The 12,270-nt window shown below is 34.9% G+C and overlaps 1 protein-coding gene across 1 annotated transcript; it reads right to left on the bottom strand.

Moving 5' to 3' along the window:
• Nucleotides 1–2,111: 2,111 nt before the first annotated feature.
• LOC129001129 (26S proteasome non-ATPase regulatory subunit 12-like) lies at nucleotides 2,112–11,737 on the bottom strand. The gene is made up of 9 exons (XM_054428327.1): nucleotides 11,665–11,737; nucleotides 10,198–10,372; nucleotides 9,362–9,598; nucleotides 5,739–5,879; nucleotides 4,856–4,992; nucleotides 3,981–4,205; nucleotides 3,244–3,418; nucleotides 2,446–2,523; nucleotides 2,112–2,328 (listed from the first exon to the last, which is right to left on the bottom strand). Exons 2-9 carry the CDS (start codon nucleotides 10,360–10,362, stop codon nucleotides 2,113–2,115), a joined length of 1,374 nt encoding a protein of 457 aa, XP_054284302.1. The 5' UTR covers nucleotides 10,363–10,372; nucleotides 11,665–11,737; the 3' UTR covers nucleotide 2,112.
• Between the last annotated feature and the right edge of the window lie 533 nt (nucleotides 11,738–12,270).

Here is a 12,270-nt window from a genome sequence, read left to right as displayed (position 1 = left end):
CACAGAGTAAGATTATTGTATTTTCATTTGTAAAGTTAATATCGACACATAGCTATCATTAGTTGTTTATCTTAGGCTCAATTACATTTTCTAAATATATTTTACAGCTCTTTCAAGAATCAAAATACCCAGGCCTAGACCTAATTATTTAGGAGGGCCTATATAAACTGAGTAACAAACAATGAGGTTATAATAGCAGCAAAGTTACTATCATCATTCTAGTTCATAAGATTTTGATTGCTTAAAGCATACAACTCAATAAATAAATATATGGGAAACAAAAAACATTGAAACCTGAATAGCCAACAGTATGAGACAAAGATACAGAAAATGCAATGACATAATTTGAAACCAAGCAGGCCTACATAGTGATAAAACATTAATGCAAACAACAATGCTTGTGGTTTTGTCAATTGAAAGATAAAATGTCCATAAAAAAGGGGTTAACTTACATAATAAGACTGTAGATTATTTACATTTTTAATATGAAACCATAAACAGTTTTATGGCACTAGGCACTGGCCGCGGCAAATTGAATCTTCAAGCCAAAAGTACAAGAAGTTAAATTTAACAGCCATTATAAAGCTATTATTTTCGAGATAAAATAGGTTTGGGATCTAATAATAATTACCCTAGTAATAAAAAAAGAAGTTGTAAAGGAATAAAAGTGATACAACTTTTATGAGCTAGCTGCTGAGTCAACAGTTCTTGTAAGTACTTGACTTGACACTTGATTGTCGTGATAAAATATTAATGGGTTTGAGATTGTTAATGGGATTTTTATTGCATAATTACTCTAGTAATAAATTATGAAAATGTAAACAAACATCTGATAAACCTTTTATGTGCTCCTAATCAACTAGCGATCAATAAAATTATGGCCCATCAAAAATTTAAGGACATTGTCTGGCATTTAAGGACAATTCCCGTACATTTCATGGCCAGTAAAAATTTAAGTACAATTCCCGGTTTTCCCGGTTGGTAGACACCCTGTAAAAGGAATTAATGAATCTTAACAGCTGTTTCAATTAAACAAGTTGGTTCTGTTCTATGATGTTCAATTGCATTAAAGTTACAATGATTACCAACAGGGTGCAGCACTATTATTTATTTTAATTTATGACAACAGCTAATTTGCAACCAAAAGGTGAGTGAGCGTAGCGAACGAACTTCAACCTGGAGACGAGTTAGCGTAGCGAACGAGCTAACCTGAAGGGCAAGTGAGCGCAGCGAACGAGCTCCAACCTAAAGGTGAGTGAGCGTAGCGAACGAACTTCAACCAGGACCTGATTGAGCCATGCGAACGAGATCATCTTGAAAATTAAGAAGTTAAACGGGGCAAAGCCCGCGGGTACAGCTAGTATGTTATATAATCGTGCCGATCTCTAAAGTAGCACAATACATTTGATATCATATTTGTATAAAATAAATTGTGGATGGAAAGTAAAGGTATTAAAGCCACCAAATGTGTATTGTGATTTTCTGTAAATTTAAATGACTTTGATCAAACATGCTGGAATGATAACAGTAATAATGTTACACAGTTATCATTCCAGCATGTTTGATCGGAAAAAGAATAAAAGAACAATGAATTGTCTTTGTAATCCTTTAATTTATTAATTGTAAGTAAACTATTATTAGTCCTTACAACTAAATATATATTGAAGTACTATTTACAGGCATTAAAGGATCTTAATCCGACATTTTATTTCATAAATTAAATACACCACTGAAATAATTTGATGGTAAAAACACCATTCAAGGACAAAAGTTCTTAAAAAGGTGGAATAGACCAAATTTTAAATTTAAATTCAAAACAAAGGCGATTGATAACAAATTTAGTTTCTTGACAAACAGCCATTAACAAAATGTTAGTACAATAGAAAATAATTGTTGTGACAAAAGTTCATGAGTGACACAAAAGGTGTAAAATTGTTGTGACAAAAGTTCATGAGTGACACAAAAGGTGTAAACAGTTCTTATAAAATTTCTCTATAAGAAAAAAATAACTGCCCACTTGAATTAAGTTGAATTGAAAAAGTGTAAATGCAAAAATATCAAATCAATTTAATAACTTATTTTTACCACACAAATGGTTGGATCATTCCACTACTAAGATATGAGGTGGCGATGCACCATCTGCTCTTTGTTGATGAGATGGGTCGTGTGGTTGACAAGTGACATCAGAGAGTCGAGTCCACTAGCCCAGTCGTCCAACACGTCACTTGGGTCCTTGATGGTGCGGAAACTGACCACTCCGGCCGGCCGGTCGATCTTGGCCGTCACCGTCTTGTTGACCACCATCTCACTGAGAAACTCCTCAGTTTCCTGAACAACAAGTACACATATGTTATTTGGACAATTTAACAGGTTGATACAGGTTTAACAGGTTAAGCTAAAACTATCAATCATCAAACTATTGCCGCAAGTTAGTTGGTTACACACCTCGTTCGGCAGATCCAACAACTCTGACATCCGCTTCAGTGTAATCCGGGTGTAGTACTTGGACATTACTCGGATGTTCTGAAAAAATTACAAGGTGTGAGCGTGAGCTAATGTCTATTATGTAGGCAAATCTTGGTGGATGATGACTATAACTTACATTTAGGCACTGATCAGAGTCTAAGATACAGGCATACAAAAAAAAATGTCTCTGATTTGTGACAAAACGATTTTAAGTCATGCTTTATAAACCCCTAAGGTTGAGTTATCAATCACTTCACTGGTTACTGGAAAATGTGCACAAGAAATAATTGATACCAGCACTTAATTGGTGGGTAAATATTTTCTTTGGATTTACGTCCATATATTAGTATCAAATGTTTCAATGACAATGAAATACAGTAGGGGCCTACCTAAAAACCACCCATTTGGTACTAGTTTAGGGGACTGAGGGACCCTGACAAACTCTCAAACTGACTGGACTACTTGAGGTCGCTAATCTGGTGAGAGATTTATTTACTATTCATTTGTGCAAAATAATGTGATAAGCTACATTTCAATTGAACTTTTTAGTTTTTTATGACTTTTGAACTTGGGGAAAACTGTTATTGGACAAAGGCCTATTGGACAGTACTACTAGCCCAACGACTGCAGATTTCCCGGTCTGTCTGAGAATATGTTTGTAAGGATCGCTTAGTTCTCTAGTGTACAGTGTATAATTAGCGACAATAGGAAGCAAATCAATTAACCACGAGAGCCAAATTACGACTTACTATTCACCAACTACTCCCTTCTACTCACATGTTCGACCACCCGACTCCGCAGGTCCTTCCAGCGCTTACGACCGTCCTCGTTGTTTGCAAACACCTCAGTCGCCTTCACTGTGGCCGAGCCTTGCTTCAATTCTTTCTCGTAAACCTCACACAAGCCTGACCACTTGATCAACTCCGGGTTAATGAACAGACGGAGTAACTCCCTGACAAAGGACAGAACAATTACACAATTAATTTTTTCATTTAAAAAAAATGTAGCCATATTATCTAGGTAAATGATAGTTTTTTATGCTATCACTAATAACTGTTTAAAAGTTTATTTAATGATAACTATTTATTTATTTAAGTAATACCAGCACAGGATAGTTATAAATTAGCAGAAATCAAATCCTGGTTACAGATCGAAATCTATAGATGAAGAAGTTGAAGAAAATGGTTTTGTATTTTGTATTCTACAATGAGGTGGTTTTTAATGTACCTGTAATTTAATTTTAACATGCACAATAGGTAGGCCTAAATTCTTTAAACTGTACAGGATTGTGGTTGTAAAGAAAACCAATAGAATGCATAATAACTTGACTATGAAGTAATTTGTAGAGAGTAAATAACATTTTTATTAGAAAAACGAATAAACAAAACTAGCACCAAGTGTAGAAACAACTGGTACCAATTAAAATAGTGTGCTCCCTTACATTACTCGGAGGATCAATTTGTGTGTGTTTTTAATGTGAAACATTTATCACATTCTCAACTAGGCCCACTCACTTGTACGATGGGATCTCTTCCATGACCTTGTCCTCTAGAACACGATGTGTCAAGTCGCTCTGTTCATTGTCATACGGCGCCAACACCAGGTACAGCACAGCATTCTGTGCGACTGTCTTGCGCAGCTCTGCGTCCGCTTGCACACTTGGCGTAGCGGCCACTGCACGGTAGTGTTTACACGTTGCAAGATAAAACCCTTGGTGACAGTCCAGCTCGATCATCAACCTACACACAAACAGATGTTCAGTATCACCTCTCATCTGTGTTGGTTATTGTCTGGCTCCAGGAAGTACATTGATTGCATCAACTTTAACTCTGCAAAAACGAGTCATGTAGATGTGTTGTGGCATTGAAGCACTAGGGTAGGTTAGGTACTAATCTCTACATATGTTAAGGCGAAGATGAGCAAAGAATGTTCATCACGTGAGTTAACAGATTTGTAACTGATTAAGATCAGCTGTTACTTTAGCCACGGCAATTTATTAGCCGAATAACCAAGGACAGCTTGGTCCAGTTTCGATCCATTGAAAAGATTCTAACTATTCTCAAAATCTAACCGGCAACATTATGATTATTGAGGGAGCACTGCATCTACTCAGATACATATTTGATAAGTCATGTGTACAGCAGAAGATGTGTACATTACCACCAGTGGTCACTTCTTATAAAAGACAAAGTAAACTAATTTTACTACACACATTTTGAAATTCTTATTAAAAATTTAACACCAGGACCAGACAATAAATGTCTTATCTCAACTATATTAGCATTAGCACACCAAGAAGTCAGTGGTGGGGTTCAAAATGGCCTGAGAGACTATTTTGAGAAAAAATCACAGTGATACTCATACATCAAGACAGGTCAAACATACTTACTTGTAATACTTCAGTTTCAGATCAGATGTAGTCTCATCTTCAAAAAACTTTGTGTTAATCTTCTTTGAGATGATTTGAGTTCTGATATAATCACTCTTGGCCAAACACAGTCGCATCTGCTCCAAGATCAGCTCCACCTGAAGATAAAATTGAGAATATTTTTGTAAAATTAGAAACAAACTAACATCGGTCATATAGTGAGACATGGAAAACCATCTTTATTACACAAAGAAATTTGGGAATATGTAAGAATTAATTATGGTAAAACCCAACAATAGCCTACATTAAAAAGTCACATAGGAGTAACAAGTGTGCCCTAAAACAAAAGTTTTTGTACTTTGATTGATGACGGTTGTTTGACCAAACTACAGTTCTCTATGTGGTTTTACGTAGTGACTTTCCAGCTTTGGCTTCAAGGTTAATGTACTAATTTTGTTACGCTCTTCAGGCACTTTCCACCCAAATATGGGACCAGATCCTGAAACTTTGTGAAAACTTTTACTATAGGCCCTACTAGCTTAATCATACAGGAAAATGATTGCAATCATCTCTTAAATAACCAGGTTTTTATAGTCATACGATAACATGGGGATGAAAATGGTTGATTTCGCAAGGAGGTTACATAAAAAGAATACAGCTCACTCAAATCTGGGTAAGGTCTATGAATCAATTCGTCACTGGTATAAATATCTAAAACTATCTAAATAGTCCTTGTTTGACATTGTTTACTGAAAGTTTAACTTTGCCAAAATAAATAAACTAAAAGTACGACAAGTACTACCTTTAACTGTCTCTATTCTAAGTTGCTATTTAATCTATAATTCTAGGCCTACTGCATGCCTAGCCGCCTCAATCTTATTTCCAAGTCAAAAAAATATTTTACCTTCTCACGTTTCTCCATAGAGCCATAAGTTTCAACTTGGAGCTCTTCAATGATGTTGGCCGCTTCTGTTATGTTTCCTTCTTCTTCTTTCATCTGGGCTAACTTGTGAGTAAGCCTAGCTCGCTCGACCTCCACGTAAATCTACCAACACGAAAAAAACAATAGAGGCGGCGTCATAGAAAATTTTCATTAATTTTACATGATTTTAAATTTTGTGTAGATGAATACAAAATTTAACACAATCACAACAGAGAAAGATGGCCTAAGAAACATCAGAGTTAGTCGTCTGGTAACTTACATGAAAACTAACCAATCTAAGTCTTCCATCTTCCATGTAATGATTTCCAATTTTACTTCTATCAATCTTCAAAGTGACGTAGATATTTAAAACAAAGGAACTATTGTAGTCCAAAACATTATTGACACAAAAACATTAATTGAAGACGACAATATTAACTGAAAAGGTGACATTTAAGAAGTAGTATCAATAGAGTAAGTAAATAAGGAATGGAGCTCTAGAAAACACATTAGGCCTATCTTCTCACTACTATATTTTTTCCCAAACGCTACAGTGGCATTTAGTAGTTGAGAACAAAGCCTACTCTACTTCCTCAAAGCAGAACGTTTTTAACTTTCTGCAACGGACTTTATCTTTATGCTTTGCTTTGCGTGTAAATGAACCGTGTGTGATAGTTTTAATGAATATTTGGAAACAAATACGTAACCAAACACATATTAACGTATCGTTTCAAAAACGCATACTGTTATTACATTGTATTGCTTTGGTAATTCGGTTATTCCATCTCACAACCAAAGCACCGAATATTGACTTCGCAGCTTTTGTTTATGTAATGCATGACGTTTTGTAGAGTTACTGTTTGTAGAAAGGAGAACTTTTTTGCAGAAAATAAAGTTGTCAACTTGTAAGTGTAAGAAAGGGCCACGTAGTCCTAACTTTGCCTGTAAAAATAAATAGTAAAAAAAAAAATAGGTATAGGCCTAGAAACAAAAAAAAGTTGAAACTAAAAAAAACAATTTAAAAAATTAAATTAATTTTGTTTTTAACTAGTTGGGCAGACTGGGCTTTTTGCAGCCCTCCCCGTCTTTTTGCGACAGTGTTGCACTGTCGCACGTAAGTTAGTTCTGCTTTGGGGCTCTGCTTTGTGCCGATTTTAAATTCAAAGATTTAAAATCCGCGCCAGGCAATGGACAAGTCAGTCCAACATGACGTAACGCGGAGGAATACTACACTCGAACCGTGTCGCGTGCAAACGTCTCGTCGTCACTCGTGGCTCAGTAATCGCGTAGTCAACATGTGAAGTCGCGTTTTGTCGCTGGTGTAGGACGAATTTATTAATATCTTAATTCGTAGCTCGGAAATTAGCGTTCGGGCGGAAATTGTACGTGCATCAAACGATCGCAATTGTCAAAATTTCGCCGAATTGCATTTGGGGGTGTGTTTTATTAGTATTAAGTCGAGACAGTTGAGATGCCGGATTGATTGTTCGCGTTCGTGATGAAAATTCGTACATGCATCATATCGATAGCAAATGTCAGTTTCTAGCGAATCGCGGGTCGTCGTGACGGTATTTTCAATTGAATCATTAAACGCCAGCTCGAAAAAAACAAGAATTAATAAGTCCTACACCAGAAAAAACCGTGTCGTGATATTCCGCTCGGTCAGACAAAAAGTCAAAATTACCACGAGTCAGTTTTTAAATGTTCGGTACGCGTGAATCTTCGTCGGAATGAATGTTAATGTGTCGACATGTGTACGTAAGTAAATGTTTGTGTTATTTGTGTTTTAGTATTAAAATAGTCTTGCCAATCTGCCACATTTTTTCACATGTACCACTCGTTCTACAAGTTATGAATCATGTTTTGTTTGGTCTGAGATTTTCATGTTTCATTTGGTCTACTTAGAGCACATGGTCACGATTCAGGATAAAATGTTTTATTAAATTTGGTCATGTCATACAAAGAATTTAAGTTATAATAGTGAACCTAGTCAAATGAAAATTATTTATTAAATTGAACTGAAATGGTATATTAATTTAAAGAGCAATGTTTATCTGTGATATTATTATTTTTGTATTCTATGTAAAGTCAGATTCTATCATCATCAGTATTATTATTTAAAACGTTTGAATTTCATGTGTAGAATAATTTTTGAACAGTATTACATTTTTAAATAGTGAGAGTTTGATTGTGTAACGTAAATGGGGGTAACAGAGTGCTCGGTCGAAGGCTAGGGTTGATAAAGGGTCATGAGGATAGACTCCCATTAAATTCATAAATATTAAATATTAAATAAAAAATTATCAAATAATCGACTCAGCAGTCGATTGGCCCCGTTGCACTGATCAGCAAGGAGTGATGTATATCACAAACCTACATAATAGTCCCTGTTTGATTAAATTGTAAACTGGCCAGTTTGATAATTACGAACATCTTTGGGGAGTCTGGTGATCCAAAACAAATAAATAAAATCATCAAGGCTAGGTTTTCCCGAGACTTTGCAGTTTTAAAAAAAATGAACAAACCGCCAATTTGAACATTCAATCTTACAATCAACTCTCTCACTCTCTCTTTCAAAATATTGTTAAATTGTGCACAAAAAAGGTTATTACATTGTTTATATTTGTTACTTGTATCACAGCTCAATTCGACTCATTATACAGTATTTTTACAAATCACCATCTTTTCATTATCCTGTGTTTCAGCTGTTAGTATCATTAGTATAAAACTGGTAAAGTAAAGAGGTAAATGGCTTAACTGAAAGAGGTATACAAAGTATTCACAATGAGTGTTGATGATCACATTTTGTAAATATTTTTTGACAGTGCAATTTTTATAAGCTCAGTTCATAATATTTAATATTAAATTGGTGAATTCATGAGTAATCGGCTTAACCGAATCCAGTATATATAAACATCTTGAAGTCATACTTTTGATAAATATTTCCTGAACAAACAGTTTCACAAATATTTTCAATCAATATTTCAATATTATTATTTGCAGTATTACAGTTTTACAAAGAAAACAATTCACATCACAGTCTTTCATCTGAACTGACATTTCAATTCATAGAGTGTTCAAATAAACACATCCATTAGTTTTAAGAAGTGTTAGAATTAAGCTGAAGAAGGTGTGAAGGAGGACAACACATCAGACCTCTCACGGTCCATAAATCGGACTTCTGGGATATTTAATTACAGGGCCCACACTTAACATCTTTATTTCCACTGCGCAGCTCTGTGATTGTAACGTCCTCAGTAGTCTGATTAAATAAATTAAATTTCATTTTCAAACCCCACCAGGGGGCAACTTTTTATAATACTCACACCTGTATGGAATAGCCAAATTGTATTACATAAAGGTGTGAGGTGATTTTGGTTGATGGAATGATCAGTTAAGTAAAGAAGATATATTTTTAATATAGTAAAGAACATTTATTTTTCTTTACAGCTTTCAAAAGAAGTTGGTCCTAACGCTTTAAAGTTTTGTGGATTGCAAGAGATCTAACTTTAACCAATCATTCTCACACCAAAGTACGCCGCAAACACTAATCTAGCACACACATTCAAGAGTTCTAGTAACACAATAATGAAGGATGAACATACCTTTCCCTCAGTGACACTGCGTAGAGTATCAATCAACTTGAGTTTCAGTTCCTTGGAGGGCATCAAGTCAACATAAGAGCAACATTCTTGTACCATTTTAGCTACTGCCTGCTTTAGCTGTGACCTTCGCTTGGCCAACAATGTTATGTGTTCATTCAGCGCTGCATAATTCTTGGCTTCAAAACATATCTGAACGATGGCGATAAGTATGCGACCGGTCGAGAACATGTCAGCACCCTGAAATATTTTAAATTGCACTCTTGTTATTTTTTATAGGCTAGATTGAAACTTGATTGCTGCTATCAGGGATGCAATAAATTAACTTAACAAGAGTCGTTAAGTTTCTTGGCTCAAGTTTGATTGAATATCCCATTATAATTATAAGTGAACAATTTCAGTAAAACCCAAATAACCTGAGAGTAAAATTGTATGCAATTTTTTTTTGGGCTATAAGGATTGAGAATTCATATTGAACCAAGGTTAGCAAAACACTTGAATGCAAACACTTGAGTTTGAAAATGTTTCATAATGTAACACAGGATGATATGAATATTAATTAGGCATACAACCAATTTCTTTTCATAGATTTCAAACTAGCCAAGGGCTATATATTCAGTTTGACGTTACTAAACTATAGGCCTAAGTGTTACACTGTTATCTTGGTGTTAATAAAATACCCACTACGGTTACCGTAGTATAAAATTAATAACCTTAACAAGTGAACATGAGGAAACTCCACAGGGAAATTTCATATATCTGATAAGTTAATATAAGTGGGAAATTTTCTTTCTACCTGTTCTAGTCTGCTTAATATAAGTGGGAAATTTCTTTCTAACCGTTCTAGTCTGCTTTTCCAGAGCTAGGAGAGCGTCAAGCGCATCATGCATTTTCCCTTCTTGTGCCATCTTTTTACATTCTGGAATCTTCTCATCGCATGTAGTACTGTAATCCACTTCCATTTTGACAATGCGTCCCTCAACAGCAAGATTCCCGTCAGCCATGGTTGTAGATCTAAGAAAAACACATGATCCCAAATGGTGAACACAAAAATTATCAACCCGTCATAAAAGCGTCTGGAGGTTAGCCTATTTATAAGATCATTAAATAAACTTACTACACGTACGTTAGACCTACGATACAATAAGTTAAAAACTCAATTATTACTACTAAATCATGGCACCTAAGCATATCGTAGGGTCTGGTTAGTCAGGGTTGTTTCAACAGAGTCTAAGTTACTAAGGTAACTGAATTGCAGATAATCAAAAGGACCTAAGTTATAACAGAATTCATATCTCAGAATCTAATGAATCTCAGAGACTAGGATTGTGAATGATGCAGGCAATAGTGTTGCTAACTTGTGTAGCCTAACTATCTCAGCCTACAATAGAAAAGACAATATCGCAATTGTGAATATCGCAAACATTTTACAAGTCAGTTAACTTAGGCTAGGCAGTCACATAAGTAAGTTTCTTAACTGGGCCTTACCCCCTCCCTCCCTGTGTAATCGATTAAAACTTATAAATTCTCAAAGTATTGACTGAGACCTAAGTTATTTCATTATAAAATGAAACTGTTTAGTTATAAGTTATCCAACCTAACTTAACTAACCAAACTTGCTGATAATAACTTAGTGATAGGTAATGAACAAAGTGGAATGAAGGTTTAGTAGGCTAACCAAATCAAAAGTTTCAATCGATATACGAGTAGCCCAGTTAAGAAACTGTAGGCATAAGTTGGTCCTTACCCGTCGTCAGTAAGCTACCCGTTGATAGATTTAGGTAAAAAAAAACACTTAATTTCTATGGGTAGCTTAGCATTGTATTCATACAAGATTCTTGTTGAGATCTTTCAATACCTTAAAACCAGCACAGACGTGAACGGAAATTAATAAAGCAGAAATGAGCTTTAAGTTATTGTGTACTGCAGTAGGACAATAAGATAGGTAGGCCTACATGCTGAGTTGTAGCATTTCACCTTAGAGGGAAAACTATAGGTTTTTTTTTCGTAATGGACCTAGCCCACTAAGTTACATAGGCGATAAATGTGTATTTTCCTTTATTTATTCAAGTTGGATTCAAATCACTAAAACATACAATAAAGGGAGCAAGGGCCATAAAGCGGGTTGAAATTATATGCCTAGCAAGTAGGCCTGTAGCCCGTGTTTAAGACCCAATAAATAATTGAACTTAAGGAGTGAAATTATTACTAATGTAAATTATAAGATTAATTCAGTAAATAAAACAATCAAATCAAAAATTATTTTAAATTTATCATCACACGGACTTCATAAAAATTTTACTTACATTAGACTAAAAACAATCCAAAATCTAAGTACACAAAATTGCTAGTCACTCACTCAAGGAGGTTAAATTTTTTTCTAGATTTCAATTCAATGTAGCCTGACTAATGTGACAGATGGGTAAACTTAAATTTTAACCATGCAACTGCGAGATCTAACTTATTACAAAATATATATCCCCCTTCTACCATGATATGTCCCTTTTGATTGCCTTATGAACATATCGTAGATTATACTTCTTACCCTTCTATCATGCTTTTTACCGGCTATTTGCTATTTTAAGTAGCATTATGTAATTTTATTGTTATTTGTGTAGCTATTATAGCTGCACACGACAGAAATTACTTGCTGTATTACTTGCAGTCGTAATATCTTTAAGTGTTGCCAACTTATTTTCAAGCATACATTATGTTGTTTTATTGTTATTTGTGTAGCTATTATAGCTGCCTGTATTGTCTAGAAAAAACATGCTGTTTTGTGTTGTTTTGTTGGAACACTGTGCCACAAAGTAAAAAGTTGGGTGGGGGTTGGGGCCCCACCCGGAAAAATGTTTAATTTAAAGCATAAAAACGTATTTTTATACATATTTCATCTCTACAATATGCTCAAC

The sequence above is a fragment of the Macrosteles quadrilineatus genome, unplaced genomic scaffold, assembly GCF_028750875.1.
Source record: "Macrosteles quadrilineatus isolate MER2022 unplaced genomic scaffold, UCM_ALF_1.0 Scaffold_8__2_contigs__length_117827958, whole genome shotgun sequence".
Lineage (NCBI taxonomy): Eukaryota > Metazoa > Arthropoda > Insecta > Hemiptera > Cicadellidae > Macrosteles > Macrosteles quadrilineatus.
The sequence above is the reverse complement of the archived record's forward strand: the minus strand, read 5'-3'. Positions and strand labels throughout refer to the sequence as shown.